This window comes from Petaurus breviceps, unplaced genomic scaffold (assembly GCF_028583685.1).
Source record: "Petaurus breviceps papuanus isolate PSGF00001 unplaced genomic scaffold, PetGlider_PUasm1.0 91133, whole genome shotgun sequence".
Lineage (NCBI taxonomy): Eukaryota > Metazoa > Chordata > Mammalia > Diprotodontia > Petauridae > Petaurus > Petaurus breviceps.
In genome coordinates, this window is record NW_027187419.1 from 18,951,794 (window position 1) to 18,971,968 (window position 20,175).

Consider the following 20,175-nt stretch of genomic DNA (forward strand, 5'->3'; position numbering starts at 1 on the left):
TTTTTTGCTTTTTGGAGGGCAGTTGGGGTTAAGTGACTTGCCCAAGGTCACACAGCTAGTGTGTGTGTGTGTGTGTGTGTGTGTGTGTGTGCGTGTGTGTGTGTGTGTGTGCGTGCGTGTGTGTGTGTGTGTGTATGTGTGTGTGTGAAGTGTCTGAAGCCGGATTTGAACTCAGGTCCTCCTCACTCCAGGGCCGGTGCTCTATTCAATGCACCACCTAGCCGCCCTTACATGACTTTTTTAATTAAAATAAAATTCGTGTCAAATATTTAATCTTAATCATAACGTTAAGATTCATGTTAATGCTATCCTTTTCCTTACCTCAATATGTAATCAGTAGCCAAGTCTTATCAGTTCTGCCTCTGAAATATTTCTCCTATTTATTCTCTACTTTCAACTAAAGTTATAATCATCATAGTCCATGTTTTCATTACCTATAGATGATATGAATTATTATAAAAACCTGCTAACCTATTTTTCTTCTTCTGGTTTGTCCCCTCTATAAACTATCATCCAGACTGCTATGTTTCCATGACATGTTTAATCATATTACTTTACTATTCAATAACTCAATTTTTCTCCACAAACTCTTTTCCCTGATATGAGGGTTAAAAGTGAATGATGAATGACAAGAAAAATGTCTTTGGGGATTAAATAATACAAAAAAGCCATCATTACCTCTTTGGTGAGTTCTAGTCTTGATTTCATGTTAAGATTTCCACCAAGTCCCCTTATCAAGCTAATAATAAATTCTTCTCGATTTTTGCACCCATGCAGATGAGACAAACCATTCATCACAGTTCCAACCAAACTTGTTTCTACAACATAGTCATTCTGCAGAAGAAAATTTGCAGAAACGAAAGAAAAATGGTCATAAATCAACAAACATGAGAGGCAAAAGTTTCCAAATCCTTCCACAAGTCACCTTTAAACCCTTTTCACTTACTAGAATCTTATCCATTAAAAATAAGGTCCAGAAGTCAAGTTTACTTTGCATTTGAATAATCTAATATCTAAATTAAAATCAGAAATAATAGTAAATGTCTATCACCTTGGCTACATGGCTGTCTATTAATTTGTACTTCAGGGACCTAATATATATAGGGCTAAAAAGGCTTGAGATACATTCTAAGAACTCAAGATTCTACAAAAATGGGCAAATTATTGAATACTAAGCTCATGTAAAACTTAGTTTCCTTCCATAATTTTAGAAAACCTGAAAACAGCACTTGTTTTGATAGTCATGGAAAAAAAGTAAGAAAGTAGGATAGTTAGATGGATAGATTGATTTTTAGATAGAAAAAGATAGGTTTTTTGGTGCAACTTATCACCAGTTCTGTATTCTGTTAATTATTTCTTCTGTGAAGATGATTAATTCTTCCTTTACAATTATTATTTCTCTTCTAAACCATTCTGGAATTTCCTGCTATGGTCCCAGCTCTTTTGGGGATCTACAGGGCCCTCTGCCTCATCAGGTGTTAATTTGTTATTTTTTTGCTTTGCAATATTTATTCATAAATAAATATCTGGACTCTTTGAGCTGATGTAGAGAACATTATCTCTTCCTTTATTATATTGTCCTTGTTGGTTTATCTGTTCTAGGTCTTTAATCACTAGAAACCAGGGTACTCAAGAAAATAGTCAAGAACCACAAGCAATTAAAACTATAAGATTCTTCAGATTCTTCCATACTGTCCAAACCACAGGAAGAGTTCTACACGTCTCTGATCCATTTTTAGCAGTCAGCAGAACTGAATCATTATAAGCCTACTAGCATTGAAATTCTGCCAAAGCAAATCCAGCTTTCTATAGCAGCACTTAGCAGCAATTTACTTCCCACAGTGGATATTTTTTCCAAGAGAACTACACTTGTTTAAAGGAAGCCACTCAAAGAAATATAAAGAATGAGGATTTCTCCAGCAACCATGCCTTTACAATACTCAAAGACACCACTTGTGCCCAAGTAGGATCCATGAAACAGATCTATTTTATACTCTACCCTAAGCACAGTGTGTTCCAGAAACTTTTCATCCCTCAAAGGAAGGCAACAGCAGCATTGAGACCTGCAGAATATTTAGCTATATCTAGTAGCCTACTTCACCACTATCCCAGACTAAGAAGAATGGAAATATGAGGAGAGGGGAAAGAAGGAAAAATAAACTAGATGGGGCAGAAGGGTTGGGTCTTAGTATTCTCCATATCCAAAAAGAAGCACCACCAAGGCAAAAAGACTTTTGGTGGTAGATATACCCTGCCTTTTCCTCATTATGTGAATATACATTGAATTTCTCATGCAAACAGTCCACTCTAACTTAAAAAATAGGCAGTTGATATTACTTAATAAGATGTCTTTAATCGAGTTTTCCTCTTCCTGAAATCTCTGGTAATCTTGTCTTTTTTTTTTTTTTAATATTCCTCTAAAGTTCAATTTTGATTCCTTCTCCACTAACTGCAATTTCTCTAGGTACTAGACCACAAAGCCATGTTAGCTTCCTCTCAAGCTACTACCCAGAGTCTATCTATTCTATCTAGATGGTGGTTTAGTGGATGGGGATACAGTCATTTCAAAGATCCTGAAACCAGTATCTTCAGTTCCTCAGTGCGTTGGTTGAACTCTGAACTCTGCTGTGGCTCTGAGTATCATCATTCTGCAGTCCCAACCAGAACAAGATTATGTCTTTCAATTCTGCTCTTCAGAAGGAGTTGGGATAGAGTTGAGTTCTCATACAAGCAGGTGGGTTGGCTTGTTGAGAGACAGGGAGGAAGGGTGCTGAGTGAATACATTAGGGGTTAGAGATTCTCTTTAACTGCTGTTCAAGTTTTCACCTTGTGAGGGTTCCTGGTGTCTGGGACTGTGAAAAGAGCTGAAATTATTCCATCTCTTGCACATAACTGCTATCTTGGAGAGGTTTGGTAGATGACAAGGATCACAGAAAATGTCTAGTCTTCCATTTGGTTAGTAACAGGACCCACTTTTCTTTTTTATCAAAGGGAAGGAACTAAAATTAAAGAGGATTGGGAAAGATTTCTTAAACAGGTGGATCTTTAGCTGAGATATGCTAGGTGGCACAGATGGAGAAGGAAAGCATTCTAGCAATGGGAGATAGCTAGGGAAAATGCCTTGTGTCAGGAGCCGGGAATATAAGAATCAACACTGAGGGCACTGTCACTGTCTCAGAGAGTACATGGAGCAGAGTAAGATTCAGGAAGAAGATAAAGGCAGGAAGGGGTAGGTTATGAAAGGCACTGAAAGCCAACCAGAGGATTTTATATTTGATCCTGGAGATGACAGGAAACCACTGGAGCTTACTGAGTAAGAGGGTGGCATGATCAGACCTGATCCTTAGAAAGCTCACTCTGACAGTTGATGGTGGATGAGAAAGAGCTGGGAGACTTGTGGCAGGCAAACCAATCAACAGATTGGTATGATATTGCAGGTGTGAGGTAATAAGGGTTTGCACCAGGGTATAAATGGTTGTGTCAGAGGAGATAAAGGGATACATATGAGAGATGTTAACAAAGATAAAATTAGTAAGTGTGGAAACAGATTGACTACGAGAGGCAGAGAGTAATTAGTAGAGGATGACACCTAGATTGTGAGCCTAGGTGACTGGGAAAATAGCGGTACTCCTCATAGTAACAAGGAAGTGAACAAGAGGGAAGAATTTTGATAATGAGTTAAGTTTTGGACATGTTGAGTCTAAAATGTCTATGGGACACCCAGTTTGAGACATCCAATAGATTGTGGGAGACACAAGACAGGAGGTCAAAACAGAAGTTAGGATGGGATAAACAGATGGAAGGATGATCAGTATAGAGATGAAAACTGAATTTGTGGGAGCTGATTAAGATAACCAGAAGAAATAGTATATACAGAGAAAAGACAGGTCAGAGCCCAGTGGGATACCCATTGTTAGTGTGAGCATAACCTAGATAAAGATCAATCAAGCAAAAGTGACTAAGAAGGAATAATCAGAAAGGCAGGAGAAGTAGTGTCCCAAAAACCTTAAGAGAAGAAAGCATCAAGAAGATAATGATCAAAACTGTCAAAGACCACACAATGAACAAGAGGGATGATAGTCTTTGAAAAAAGGTCATTAAATTTTGCAATTAAGAGACCACTGGTAACTTTGGAGAGAACAGTTTCGGTTATATCATGAGGGCAGAAGTCAGACTTTAGAGGTAAGGAGAGAGTATAAAAGGAGAGGAAGTGGAGGCATCGTTAACAGAAAGCCTTCTCAAGGAGTTCAGCAAAAAAAAGGCAATAGAAATATGGGACAAAACCTAGCAGGAATGGATGGATCAAGTAAGGATCTTTTTCAGAATAGGGGAAACAGGCATGTTAGTAGGCATTAGTGAAATTGCCAGTAGACAGGAAGGGAATAGCAGGTAAGTGAGTGAAGGGGAATGATAGAGGGGTCAATCTGATGGGATAACAAAGGCAAAATGGAATGGTATTGCTTTGTGCATGCAGAGGGGGTTTGCCTTGGCAAAGAGGACCACTTCATTATGTGAGAAAGAGGTGAAGGAAGATGGAGTGGCAATAAACAACTAAATGATGTGAAATGAGGAGAAAAGAGGGAGCTCACAGTGAATGACTTCAATTTTTTTCAGTAAAATATGAGGCAAGTTTCTCCTGGGAGGTCTGAGGAGGGATGAAAAGCCTACTGTCCTGAGTGGGATAGGGAGTTAACTAGAGAAGAGTAAAAAAATTACCTTGCCTGAGGCTCTGTAACATAAATTTGGACTCTTAGCATGGTTTGGTGGTTTCTCTAACTTCATTGAGCAGCAGGTGTATAGGAATAAAGGCAGTGGATGGAGGGAATGATCCAAAGTTGATACTCAGAAGGTCAGATTCTTTGACAGGATAAGAGCGACAGGGATTTAAGAGAAGAGGACAATGTAGTGTTGAGATGATTCACCAAGGAGTCAAAATGACAAAGGGAGGAAAGGGGCAGTTAGGGCAGGGATGATGGACAGGTTGAGGGGCTGAATATCACAGTGTGGAAGAAACAGAGTTGTAAGGTACCAGGAGAAGTAGCATGACAAAAATTGGGAACAAATAAGGGAATTTCAGAGTTCATAAGCATGAAAATGGGGTATTTGTGCATGATGGTGTTACAGAATGGGAATTTAAGATCTTCCCTGCCCCTAGGCCCTTTGATAGGCTTAAGTGCACCTGGAGCCTGTGGCAGGAGGCTTGGTTTTCAGGAATGCTTTTTGATTGGGCAGTGGGTCAAGAGGGTTGTTAAATTCTCTGAGCCAGGAGAAGGCTATGTATACCCTGATGTTAGGCTTTGTTTTGGGGCTCACTTTAAGAAGTGTTGTGTGATTTGACTGGGCAGCCATCAAGCTCCCCAGCTTTGAAAACCCAGATGTTGGTGCGTCCCTCTCTGGTAACTTTGACTAGGTATGAATGTAATGGTCAGACAGTTGGAGGCCTGTCTGCTTGATCTGTTTCTCTGTCTTCTTATAACTTCTGCTTGTAACTTGTTTGTATTCTCTGAAGCTCAGGGTGCTGACTTTTTCCCCTGAACTACGTAATGACATATATTTAATTAAAGCAAGACTGTTAACCCATTTTGAGTTGCTTTCCTTTAGGAAAGATCTAAGGACCTGTGTTGGCAGCCACCCTGGGGATACTGGGGTGCTTGCTGCTACAGATGGTAAGATCAAGGATATGACTGATCATACCCTCAGTGTGTGACTGAGGTGGAAGGAAGGAGCAGATTTTCTCGATGAACAAACTGAGGAAGTGTGAGGTGAGGGTATTTGAGGGAGCATCAATATGTATACTGAAGTCCCTTTGTATGTATGAGGACAGGAGCTGAGGAGGAAAAAAAGACTTCGAGTCGGGCACTGAATTTACTAAGGAAAGAAGAGAATATCCTGGATGGAGGCAGACAGTTAACTGTCAAAATTTTGTTCAGGTCATACATGTGACTTGAGAGAACCTCAAAGGAGAGGTTATTTAGTGATGGCGGTAAAGAACCTGGAAGTGGCAAAGAGGAACAATGAATATTCTAATGCTCCTACTCTGACCAGTTAGTCATCTTGGAAAAGGGGACACAGGGGAACAGAGGGGAAGAATGATCCAAAGTACAGTAAGTGCTAGGAGAAAGGAAGTCAGTAGGGCTGTGTCAACAGGAGGGAACCAGGTCACAGTGAGATCCAGAAAATGGAAGAGAAGTGCATGAAGGGGGAGGGAGGAGGTTTGACAGGAATGGTATTAAGAGATTGGATAATGGGGACAAAGAATGGAGTCTGAAGTTTAATAGCCAGGAGTTCAGAATCACTGGGATAGGAAAGGTAGAGGAATGAGTTCAGCCTAGAGGTTTTCTTTATCCACAAAGGTTTGGCTTCTGGATGGAGTTCTCTCAGGCCTTAGGCACTTAAATTATTAAGGTTCTCTTTAAGCAAATAGTAATGCTGGAAGATTGAATTTAGCATCTTTATTTTATCTCTCTGTAGAATTTTGTCTTTGTTTCTTGGTCAGTATAACTATGAAAACCAAAGTACTATGTACAAAGTAACAGCAATATTGTAAGATGATCAGCTGTGGATGACTTAGCTATCTATTCTCAGCAGTACAACTATTCAAGATAATTCTGAAGGACTTATGATGAAAAATGCTATCCATCCCCAGAGAAAGAACTGACAGAGTCTGAATACAGAATGCAGCAAACTTTTTTGAACTTTCATTATTTTTCTTGAGTTTGTTTTATCTGTTTTCTTTCACAACATGACTATTACAGATATGTTTTGTATGAATACACATGAATAACCTATATCGAATTGTTTCTCAAGGAGGTGGGGTAGGGAGGAAGGAGAGAATTTGGAACTCAAAAGTTTTAAAAACAAATGTTAAAAATTGTTTTTACATGTAAATGGGGAAAAATAAAATACTAAATAGCTTTTTTTAATTTAAAAAAAACAGGAAAAAGTATGAACCAAAATGATCTAGACAAATTTTCAATAAACAGTAGAAAACTGTACCCTTTTTAATCTGTTTTAGTCTAAGTGGCAAAACTTGGAGAAAATTACAATCTCTGACAAATATTGACTTAAAAGACAGAATAGAGAGGTTTTTCTTCTCTAAAGAGATGAAGTCTGAATAAAACAAGGGAGGTGGAGCAGAGTCAAGATGGTGGAGTAGAAACAGGACCTCCGCATGGCTCCAGCTTCCACCTTCCCCAATTCATGTAAAAAGGGGACTCCGAACAAACTTTGGAGCTACAGAACCCACAAAATGATACAGAGAAGGTAACCTCCCTATGAGGACAGCCAAGCAGGCTGACAGCAAGCAGTCAGCACAGCGCTCTGGGAGCCGACCCCAGGCCCATTCGAGCCACAGGTTTTAGCCCCAGGGTGGCGTGACCAACCAATGGCTGGAGGGATTTCAGATCACCAGCTGTAGCAGTTTGCAGAATTATCAACACATAAATGCTAAGGACAAAATGAGAGGTCAGTGCAGTGTGGACTTTGGGATACAGTAGTTGGGAGTGTGTGGGCTTTTGCCCCCAGGGCAAGAAGTATCTGAGGTGGCTGTGCAGTGGCCCCCATGTGGCAGCTTCAGCTCCTGGACTGCAGAGTGCAGGGAGACAAAGCAACCAATCTGATGGGTAATCACTCTTGCTTTAACCTGCTTGGATCTGGATAGCAGTCTAGGGTGGAGGTCCTGGGGTGTGCGACCAGCTTGCCAGAGCATGCGGAGGCTTTGGAGAGGGCATCCAACTAATACTTCTGGTAGCTGAGAAAACCCCAGCATTTGGGACAAAGCTCCCCAGTCTAGTGGCAGAGTCCCACTGTGGCAAAAAGCCCAGGGGTCAAGTGACTGAGTGGCGAAATGAGCAGGAAAAGAAAGCAAAATAAACAGAGTACGCCAACTTTGCACTCCTCTTTTAGCGACAAAAAGGATCAAAGCATGAAACAGGAAGAAGACAGTGAAGTCAGAACTCCTGCACCAAAAACTTCAAAGAAAAATAAGAGCTGCTTACAGGCCATAGAAGACCTTAAGAAGCAAATAAGAGAAGTAGAAGAAAACTTGGGAAGAGAAATGAGAACGATGCAAGAAAATTATGACATGAGAGTCAACAGCCTGACTGAGGAAAATAACACTTTAAAAAAATAGACTAACTCAAATGGCAAAAGATGCTCAAAAAGGCAATGAGGAGAAGAATGCCTTAAAAAGCCGAATTTGCCAGATGCAAAAAGAATCTCAAAAGCTCAATGAGGAGAATCATTGCTTCAGAATTAGACTGGAGCAAATGGAAGCTAGTGATTTTATGAGAAATCAAGATGCTGTTAAACAGATCCAAACAAATGAAAGAATAGAAGGCAATGTGAAATATCTCATTGGAAAAACCACTGGCCTGGAAAATAGATCAAGGAGAGATAATTTTAAAATTATTGGACTACCTGAAAACCATGATCAAAGAAAGAACCTAAAAATCATCTTCCAAGAAATTCTCAAGGAAAATTGCCCTGATGTTTTAGAACCAGAGGGCAAAATAGAGGTTGAAAGAATCCACCGATCACCTCCTGAAAAAGATCCCAAAAAGAAAACTCCTACGAATATTATAGCCAGGTTCCGAAATTCCCAGATTAAGGAGAGAATATTACAAGCAGCCAGGAAGAAACAATTTGAATATTGTGGAGACACAATCAGGATAACACAGGATCTGGCAGCTTCTACACTGAGGGATCGAAGGGCTTGGAATATGATATTCCGGAGGGCAAAAAGGAGCTGGGATTAAAACCAAGAATCACCTACCCAGCAAAACTGAGTATCATTTTTCAGGGGAAAATATAGTCATTCAGTGGAATAGAGGACTTTCAAGCATTCTTAATGAAAAAAACAGAGTTGAATAGAAAATTTGACATCCAGATACAAGAAGCAAGAGAAAGATGAGAAGGTAAACAGGGAAAAGAAATCATAAGGAACCTATCAAAGTTAAACTATTTACATTCCTACATGGAAAAACAATAATTTAAACTGATGAATCTTTTCTCAGTATGCGAATATTTGAAGGGAATAGAAATATATATGTCTATATAGGAGGATATATGGGCGTATGAATACATATGTAAATGTGTGTATAAAAGTTTACAAGTATACATAGATAGAAGGCACAGGACCCATTTAATAGGAAGGGATGATACTTAAAAGGTGAAATTAAGAGCTGAGAGAGGAGTATAATGAGAGGAGATGGGGAGAGATAGAATATCTCTCATAGAATGGGGTAAACTATCTCATATAGAAGAGGCAAGGGAAAATGGTTACAATGGAGGGAAAGAACAGGAAGGCAAAAAAGGAAATGGGTCAACCTTATTCTCATTGAATTTGGCTTAGGGAGGTAATGATATACACACTAAATAGGGTATCTCACCCTACAGGAGAGTATGGGGGGAAGGGGATGAGAGGGGGAATGATGGAAGAGAGGGTAGGCTGGGGGGAAGGGAAGCTGGAAGCACCCACTTTTGAAAAGGGACAGGATCAAAGTAGAGAATAGAACAAGTGGGAGGTGGGATAGGAGGGAGGGAAATATAGTCAGTCTTTTACAACATATCTACTATGGTAATATTTTGCATAGCTACACATGTACAACCTATACTGAACTGCTTATCTTCCCAGTAAGGTTGGGTGACAAGGGAGGAAGGGAATGAATCTGGAATTAAAAATTTAAAAATATATATTTAAATATATATATATACTATTATTAATACTATTTTACATGTGATTGGGAAATAAGATATACAGGCACTGGGGCATAGAGATCCACCATGCCCTACTGTAAAAGTTGAAGGTAGAATGGGAGAAGATATGGGAGAGAGCAGAATGGAGGAGGGGATGTCCTGTGGAACTGCTATTTTGGGGTAGTGGTTAGGAGAATAATAGGGAGAAAATTTGTAACTCAAAATCTGGAGGAAATGAATGATGTAAACCAGAAGTTAATAAAGCATTTGGAAAAAAAGAAAACAAGGGAGGAATCAGTACTATTCAGAAAACTCTCAGAACCTTGGCATAAAACTCAGTCAAGGCTTTTATGTAAACAATTATTCAAAGAGATCCAGTCTCTAAGCTAATTAGATTGTAAGATCCTTGAAGGCAAGAACTGTGCCCCCCTCCCCTTTTTTTCTTCCTCCTCTTTCTTTTCTAAAGCCCCAGGGCTTAGCATAGTACCTGATATACAATAGATGAAAAATAAATATTTATTGAATTTAACTACTGACTAATTTCAAAACTGTATGTGAGCTGCAAAATACATATAACATGGAAAGTATAGCAACTCTGTCTGTGAGCTAGTAGGATGTATTTTATCACCCCTGTAATCCAAAGGGAAAAATCAAGATAAATGATTATCTAAGTAACTGAAAGCAAACTAGTGAATAACATGATTAACTGACCTGTTTAAGAACCCATTGTAAAGCCTTTTCAAAATAATCTCCAATCCAGTTTTCAAGATTAGATCTATATTTATCAGGCTGGTTCCTCAACCAAGATTTTATCAGAGAATCAAGATCTGTCTCTTCATCACTAGAAAACAATAAAACACAAACATTAAAATGATCATAAAATCAGCAATTACAAATATTTTTAAAATAACATCATTTTTGTTTTTATTAAAACTTTATTTTTTTCCTCTGCTTACTTTTATTTATATATTAAGTCAATTACTAAAGAACTAAAAGTGAAAATAAGCTTTGCTTGAAGACCTCTAATGCAGAATAGTTCCCTGACTCTCAAGACTGTTATTTGAATGAATGAAAAAACCTGAATTCCATTTTGTATGTTTTCTCCCTGAATGTAGATAAAATATCCTAATATTTCTTCTTTTCTGCTCTTACAATATACTCACTACCTCCAGACTCACAGTACAGAAACTGAAAACCTTTCCTAAAGTAATGACTTTCCCATTGATAAAAATCTTAACTATGCAATACTATATAATGAGAGTAATGTAGTATCTATGATTTAGAAAATTCTTGAGTAGACTATTTTGATAAATGTTCATGTTAATTCTGGGAATCATGCCATCTTTTAAATCTATTTTAAAGTATATGCTATATAATTATCATTCTAATAAAAAATTATTAAATGTTCAAACATTCAAACATTTTTCATGATGATAGATAATATCAAAATAGATAATTTTTCAAAAAAGAAAATCATTAATATGGGAGTTCACTGTACAAATCACTTCAAGATAAATATTAACGACATTCTAGTATCCATTTTAATAGGAATGCTGTAGATTTTGTCTCTGTAATAAGATGGGAGTGGGGGAAAGAAAGAATGCTGAAATTTTATTTTGCTCATTAAGCAGTCTATGTCAAAAAGACCTTGTAATCATCAAAATGAACTACATCTTTAATTAGAATTCATTACTGTAATAAGATTTTGGACAAGTCTTCAATGTCATTTATCAAACCACAGTGGATTTGGAGGTCTTAGCTCTCCAATGGTTCTGACCCTTACCAGGTTTACATGACATTGCTTTAACCTAAGATTTCTCTAGGTCTTAGCTCCCTCATTTGTATAAATACACAAGAGAGCAGGGAAGGGTAGTTGAAGGAATACTGAACTGGGACTGAGCAGAAATGAGGCTAAGTCCTGACTCTGGCACTTAAGAACTGGGAGACTATTGCTGAATCACCACTCTTCCCTGAACCTATTATTCTCACCAGTAAATAGGGATAATAACATTTGTAAAGAAATTGCTTTGTGAACCTGTAATGACAAGCAAAGAAGTACTTAACGCCTCGTTTCAGCTATTTAATTATTTAGCACCTTGTTTCAATTCAAGTTTCTTTTAAGCTTTGCCCATGATTATATCAAGTCTTTGTTCAGAAACAGAACTTGTGAACCCCACAACTTGTGAACCCCTGTTGATGATGCAAACAGGAAGGTGAGGAGCTAATGACGATATATAAGGAGAAGCTCAAGCTAAAAAAGAGCAGAACTGAGAAGAGAATTCTTGTGGTGGCAGAGCTGAGTAGGAGAAAACTTGTGGTATCCCGGAACTCTATGTTTGTTCTGTCTGTGTTGATTTTTGTTTATGATCCTTTGAACAGAAGCCCTGGGACCTTACTGGAAGCCATGAAAGAGAATTTTCTGGTTGTCTCTTTACAGAAGTCCTAGAGGAGGGTTTCAAAGGTCCGGGGATTTTACTGATGATTTGTGTTGACTTTTTGGACCTTGTTTGTGGGTCTCTGTTGATTTCACAGGCAAATAGTGAATTGATGATGGTGCCAGCAATGTGCATGACTCTGTTTTTTTGTTGTTTTGACTCTGTTAAGCTTTGTCTTCCCAGAAACAGAAACTTCAAAGGACTTGAGGTTGACTGGATACTGTGATCTTCAATATGGAACTGGATGAGGAACTGGACAAAGAGCTGACAGCTGCCTGCCTGTGAATCCAGGTGACGATTGGGTATATTCAGGTAGGAGCTGGTACTACGGAAGAGGAAGCATGGAATCTGAGAGCAAGCCTCAAATCAAGATGAAAAGACCTCTTCTTGAGTACTTAATGCTGACTGAGAAGATCATGATTTACTATGACCTAGGGGTGGAGAACTTTGACCTTTGTACTTTATGTCTCTTAAGGAGGAGGCCTGCTCCTTAAGGATGATTGAGTTAAGGACTTACTGAATGATATCTTTTGTTTAAAACTATGTCGCTACTTTGGTGAAAACTATGTGGCCACTTTAGTGATAAATTGTTATGTCACAACATTGTGAATGCTGTACTTTGGTTTCTGTGAATGTTTTGCTTTAATTTACTGTTGAATAAATAGAGAGTTCATTATATTATGTAATCAGAACCTTAAAGCTATTCACAGCAGCAGTCCTCTAGAAAGCTGCTCGTGTTTGGCTTTATAGAACCTTAAATCATCATTTAAATGTCAGCCATTATACACACACACAGACACACACACACACACACACACACACACACACACATTTTGCCTTTGGGAGGGCAATTGGGGTTAAGTAACTTGCCCAAGGTTACATGCTAGTTTTTTGTTTGTTTGTTTGTTTTGTGTGGGTGTTAAGTGTCTGAGGCTGGAACCAAACTTGGGTCCTCCTGACTCCAGGGCTGGCACTTTACTCACTGAGCAACCTAGCCACCCAACCATTATTATTTTTTAAGTCAAGAGATCACTGTATCAGTGATCTCATCAGTATGAAGACTCCTTCCCCTGTTACAAAACAAAATCAATTCCGGACTTTTCATTTCTTTCGGTAAATCTCCCATTAAGAATATATCTTATCTGTTGGAAGAAGGGCTATAATTCTTCTAAAGTTTGATGCAGACCAGCTTTGTTAAAAAGATGGGCTTACAAGGACTGGTGATGTCATATGCACCTCTTGACAGAAAGATGATGAAGCAGAGTAAGATACATTTTAGGACATGGCTGAAGTGGCAATGTTTGGATTATGTGTATTTGTTGGGAGGATTCTGTTTTTTCCTTTCAATCCTCACCAATTTGGGGGGGGGGGGCATAAGAGTGTGAAGGTAAGCGGGAGATAAAGTAAATGCTGTTAATTGAAAAAAATAATGTTTAAAATGTTAAATAAGAAGATAAACTTAATGCCCATTGATTATAGATTAGATAGTTATATGTGAATGTAATGGAATAGCACTGTGCTATTAGAAAGGATGAATATGAAAAATATAGAGAACATTAGGGAGATTTTGAGGAACCCATACACAGTGAAGTCAGCAGAACTAGAACAATATACGTGATGACAAGAAAAATGTAAATTAAAATAAGATTAAAAAATTAACAAACTGTGACTGATTGTAAAGACTAAAGTTGGCTAAAGATAACAAGTAATGAATCACATCTCCCTTCTCTTAATGAATAGTCAGGAACCATGTAATGTTATATATGCTGTAAGAAGAGTCAGTGTCGGGGCGGCCAGGTAGCACAGCGAGTAAGAGCACCAGAGCACCGGCTCCAGTGTCAGTACGACCTGGAGATCGAATCCCGGGCTCAGACACTTAGCAGCCACCCAGAAACACCTGGCCGTGTAACCTTGAGCAAGTTACTTAACCCCAATTGCTTAGGGGCGGCCAGGTGGCTCAGCGAGTAAGAGCACAGGCTCCAGTGTTGGGATGACCTGGATCAAATCCCGGGCTCAGGCACTCAGCACCACACCCAGAAATAACTGGCCGTGTAACCTTGAGCAAGTTACTTAACCCTGACTGCTTTATAAAAAAAAAAAATTAGAGTCAGTGTCAGTTGGTTTGACTTGGGTATTTCTCTTAGTTGTCAGTGATGGGAAGATTTAATTGGAAAGAACAATAAGCAAATAAAATTAAAATAAATTTTAAAGCATCCATAAATCTTTTAAATAAATAGAACTAGACTTCTGTGTAGCAGCTTAGGATCAGCGATACTAATCTAAATTTTATTCAAACTCTTCCTCCTAATCAAATGTGGATCCACAGTTCATTACTTGCCTGTAGTGTCTACCTAAAATGCCTGTGATAAACAACCTTAATGGACAGAATGTATTTTTCATTCATGAGTTTTTGAAATGAGGATGGTGGCACCTATTTGTTTTGAGTGACTATGAATCCACTCAGGAGGTACTACAGCATTCCCAAACAAACATAACAGCATCAGGTACATCTGAAGAACTTCACAATCAGTAAGACATCCCACTTCTATTTGGACTCTTCGGAGAACACAGGCCATGACACTGCTGAACACCTTTGCTGAGCATCTCTCCCTATTTTGTCTTTCATTTAATACTGTTTTGGGGTTTTTTAGGAGGAGGGAAAGCAAGGCAATTGGGGTTAAGTGACTTGCCCAAGGTCACATAGCTAGTTAAGTATCAAGTGTCTGAGGTAAGATTTGAAATCAGGTCCTCCTGACTTCAGGGTGGGTGTTCTATTCACTGCTGTCCCTATTTAATATTGTTATACAATGGAGCTGATTTCATTTAACGTGGAATGTTTTGTGATCTGAACATAAGTGAGACAGTCTGTTGAACAATCAAAGTTGTATTTTGTTTCACTGAGCCAAATGCTTTCCTGTAACATGCAAAGACACAATGGAATCTTCAAACTTGTGTCATCTTGGGTACCCTATCTCCTGGCTTAGTATTTGCTGGCTCTATACTCTTTTAGGCAAAAAAAATGGCAAAATTCTGAGTAAAGTTCCACAAATTGTCCAATTATCCTGTTAGTTTATTTTTACCTTTTTTGTGTTTTCAGGGTGAAAATTTATTTTTTTGTTTGTCTGGTTTTTTTTTTTTTTATGTAAGTTAGGCTGGACCTACTATAATCACATGCAAGGTTTTTTTCACATCTTCACCCTTCTTTTTCTTGCATCGATTTCTTACTTTTATTCTAACTAATTAGTGATACAGTCAATATTGAGATGACTATTTCTACATATTAAAATGTGGTCAAATTCATTTTTGTTTCAATTTTTTTTATCATTACCTTCCAACTCTTTCTTTTCAGATATTGTTCATATTATATAAGATACCATCCACTGGCCTCATTTCTTAATGTTTTTCACTGCCCACACTATACTCACCTTCTCAGTGAATTCACAAAAAATAGATAAGATACATGTTCCTATTGCTTTTGTTGTTAATGCTACTGTTATCAAGAAAAGATCTAGTTCAACACCCTCACTTGAAAAATGAATAAGTTCATGGTAATTAAAACAAAATTTCAAAATAACATTTTTAGCAGAGAGGAGAAAAGAGCATGCTCACAAGAGGAAAAAGTGAAGATATCTTTTTCTGCAATAATTATGTAAGTTTTGGTTTTCATTTTCTAAATAACTGTATCAAACAAATGCTATAAAATGAACGGCTGAAATTATACAAATTATACTGTGTATTACAAAAAAGTTCTTATACCACAAACCAAAACAGGAAACAAAACAATAAGCTATCTTATTTAAAATAAAATTATGAAAATGATGATTTATTTAATTTATTCAGCGCTACATTTTTTCTTGCATGTCTAAAAAAAAGTTTGAAGCATATATTCACACAACATATTTCAAATATTCTCATGTCTTACCTGAGAAATATCATTCCCATTCTAGATATTGTGGCTGGAGAAGCACAACTTAAGTCATGGGTTTCAAATACAAAATTAACATTTGGGCCAAACTGAATCCTCTCCCCACTGGGCATAGTAAGCAGTCGGTTATCATCCAGCACAGAATTCAGAGATTCTATCCACTCAGGATCAATATCACCATCACAGATGATCCATGAGTTGATATCTATTTTCAAACAAAAGAAACAGATCCAAAACTAAAATTAATTGAGGAATCTTGAAAATGAAAGTCATCTTTTTTGTCCTTAATAATGATTGGATTATATTTTGATAAAAAGCTACTTAACATCACTTAGACTGATTGTATACAGCAAAATGTTACAAGGAGAGTTGTGACTTATGTTAATTTATATTTTATACAAAATACTTCAGAACAAAAAATCCACTTGAGTGAAAGAATATACAGCAGGCTACATTTATTAAATAAATCAATCTTCTCAACTTTGCTCTGTGAAGACAAAGGAAAAAAATAACATTTAGTCTATAAATATTGTTTTTAAATTTATGATTCAGAAATTACAAACTGAGGTTATAATTTCATAGGATTATCAGAGTTCACATCATCTTTCATTTTAATTCCGGATACAATTTTGCCATTCTGTCTATTCATGAAATCACCAGGATATCAGCCAAACAGTCAAAGTTCAAACGCTCATTAGCAAGTTATTTTGAGTGCAGATAATAACTCACCTAAAATAAAGTGGCACCTCATCACAATACTATTTAAGGTAGGATAAAATTTAGCACAAAGAGGGAATATTCTTAGCCTCTATGAAAATGAACAAAATTACTTGTGTTGTAAATGTTAAAATGGACAATACCAAAGGGATGTCAGATTCCTTCAATACTAAATCAACTGATTTGTTGAGTACCCACTCTGTACAGAATAATGTGTTAGGAGGCACTAAGGAAACTCACATACTCAAATGATCTTTAATATAATCAAAATAAATGCTCCTTCTAAACATAAAAATCAGTACCTAACCATGCCCGACCATGCCATAAATCTCTTCGCCATGTACTCCCACAAGTTCACCACCACCAGGGCAGGCACTGGGGGCCTTAATAATATTCTATTGATATTGAAAAGAAACTACTGTAGTATTCACTAACCTTCTTTGTCTTATCACATAACAAAGCAATCTTTTTTCATCTTACATTTCTTTGAAACCATCCTCTATCAAGATCCTTTATGGTAACTTATGTATGTGTGATACAGCAGGGGTAGGGATCTTGTGGCCTTGAGGCCACATGTGACTTTCTAAATCCTTGGGTGCATCCTTTTGACTGAGTCTAGATCCTTGGGTGCATCCTTTTGACTGAGTCTAAGTATTACAGAACAAATCCTTTTATTAAGGAGATTTGCTCTGTGAAGTTTGGATTCAGTCAAAGGATTACAGTTGAAGACCTAGAGGGCCACATATGACCTGGAGGCTGCAGGTTCCTACCCCTGAATTATGGCCTACTACCATGTAGCTTTCTCCATTTCCCTCTTACTGAGACTCATTTCTAATTGTTCAGAGTACAGTGACCTATGATTCATAGCCATATAATACCATAAGTCAAATAAAGGTATTAAAAAGAGATACCTGTGTTTCTGGGAAAAATTTGGAGTCATTAAAAGAACTTAGCATTTCTTTCTGTTTCCACTGATTTCACCCAAATAATCACTACTACAATTCCTCCCTCTGATTTCTGGATGACCTTATAAGAATTTTTCTTTTTAATCTATGAAGTTACTTGCCTCCTGGTCCTTTTACCTACTCTGTTCCTTTTGAATAAAATATGCATTATCAAATTCATATTCCAGGTATGGATTTTATCCCATCACATATTAGTGATATTAAATTTCCTTCCTTGCTTATGTGTTTCTAATTCTTCTTGCTTGTTAGCCATACTTTGTGCATACATATCTGAAGTCATGGATTTTTCTACTCACTTATTTCTTGCCTCCCCTTCTTTTTGCCTTTGCACTGGTCATCCCATGTGAAGAAATGCACTTCCTTCTTATCTCTACCTCATACAGAGTCTCCTCCTTTAAGATACAGCTCAAACACTATCCCATATAAAATCTGCCGTGATTCCTTCATCTGCTAGTACCCTTCTCTCCTAAACTTTTGTATATTTAACTATTTCATACATATTGGCACTTATTCACTTTATTTTTAAATATGTCTTTGTTGTCTACCCTGATAAAAGGTAATCTCCTAGCAAGAAAAAATATTTTGGAGAAGCAGAGCAAGATGGCACAGAAAAGCCAGGAAGTTGCCTGAGCTGTCTAAATGGATTCTGGAGCAAAAAAATCTAAAAAAAAAAAAAAAAAAAAGTGAAACAATTTTTCAGCTTAAGATAACTTAGGACTTCAGGAAAGGTCTGTCTCACTTGGGTAAAGGGAAGCACAGCCCAGTGCAGACGGCATCTAGGCAAGCCACCTGGAAGCTCTTAGCTACAGCACAGATTAGTAAATGAGATCCCTTGGTCCTGACAGAGCAGGCTAATGGCATAGCAGGACAGCTCTTAGGCCTTCAGGCCCAGCACAGAAGGCAAACTGCTAGCCCCAAAACCCCTGGAACAATAGGCACAAATAGGTCAGGCCACCTCGGTGCAGTGGGCAAGCTTCCAGCACCTGAAGCCCCAGTGGAGAAAGCCAGTGACCAGGAAGCTGGTCCCTAACACAAGAAGTTTGGGACCATATTCCCTGTGCCCTGGGAGCAGAGTTCAACATTAAAAGTCACAAAATAGGTTTTAAAATGGGTGAAAAACAGAAAAGAAGCCTGCCCATAGAAAGTTACTATAGGGTGGCTAAGTGGCACAGTGAATAGAGCACCAGTCCTGGAGTCAGGAGGACCTAAGTTCAAATCTGACCCCAGACATTCAACACTTACTAGCCATGTGACCTTTGGCAAGTCACTTATCCCCAATTAACCCTGTCCCTCCTCCTCCAAAAAAAAAAACAAAAACAAAAAAAAGAAGAAGAAGAAAGCTACTATGGCAACAAGGAAGATCCAAAACACAAATTGAGAAGAAGACGACAATGTCAAAATGACTATAGGCAAAGCCTCAAAGGGGAATATGAATTGGTCTCAAGCCCAAAAGGTCTTCCTGGAAGAACTCAAAAAGGGATTTTAAAAATCAAATAACAGAGGCAGAAGAAAAAGTGGGTAAAGAAATGAGTTATGCAAGAGCCAACAGCTTGGAAAAGACAAAAATTGACTGAAGAAAATAATTCCTTTAAAGAATACAATTGGCCAACTGGAAAAAAACATCCACTGAAGATAACTCCTTAAAAAGTAGAACTGATCACATAGAAAAGGAGGTATAAAAGCCAAGTGATTCCTTAAAAATTAGAATTGGGCAAGTGGAAGCTAATGATTATATGAGACATCAAGAACCAGTCCAACAAAATCAAATGAATGAAAAAATAGAAGAAAATGTAAAATATTTCACTCAAAAAACAACTGACCTGGAAAATAGATCCAGGAATGATCATTTAAGAATTATTGGACTACCTGAAAGCCACAATGAAAAAAAAGAGGTTTGAGACCATCTTTCAAGAAATTATTGAGGATAATTGCCCTGATATTTTAGAATCAGAGGGTAAAAGAGTCACTAAAAGAATCCACCAATCAACTTCTGAAAGAGACCCCAAAATGAATATTGTAGCCAAATTCCTGAATTATCAGGTCAAGGAGAAAATACTAGAAGCAGCCAGAAAGAAACAATTCAAATGTCAAGGAGTCATAGTCAGGATTACACAGAAATTAGTCACTTCTAAAGGACCAGAGGGCTTGAAATACAATATTCTACAAGGCAAAGGAACTTGGATTACAATCAATAATCAATTACCCAGCAAAATCAAGCATAATATTTCAAAGGAAAAGATGGATATTAAATGAAATAGGGGGCTTTCAAACTTTCCTGATGAAAAGACCAGAGCTGAATAAAAAACTCAATCTTCACAACAACTTAACACAGCAATAACACACTATGACTAGGTAGGATTTATTCCAGGAATGCAGGGCTGGTTCAATATTAGGAAAACTATCAGCATAATTGATCATATCAACAATAAAACTAATA

The 20,175-nt window shown here is 37.7% G+C and overlaps 1 protein-coding gene across 1 annotated transcript in view; it reads right to left on the bottom strand.

The window, feature by feature from the left end:
- Nucleotides 1-20,175, bottom strand: part of DYNC2H1 (dynein cytoplasmic 2 heavy chain 1) — a 429,393-nt gene that overhangs the window by 300,366 nt on the left and 108,852 nt on the right. Inside the window, exons 39-41 of the mRNA XM_069080147.1 lie at nt 16,054-16,261; nt 10,408-10,537; nt 679-834 (exon numbers count right to left, since the gene is read on the bottom strand). Coding sequence (XP_068936248.1) covers nt 679-834; nt 10,408-10,537; nt 16,054-16,261 — 494 coding nt within the window. The remainder of the gene's footprint in view (nt 1-678; nt 835-10,407; nt 10,538-16,053; nt 16,262-20,175) is intronic.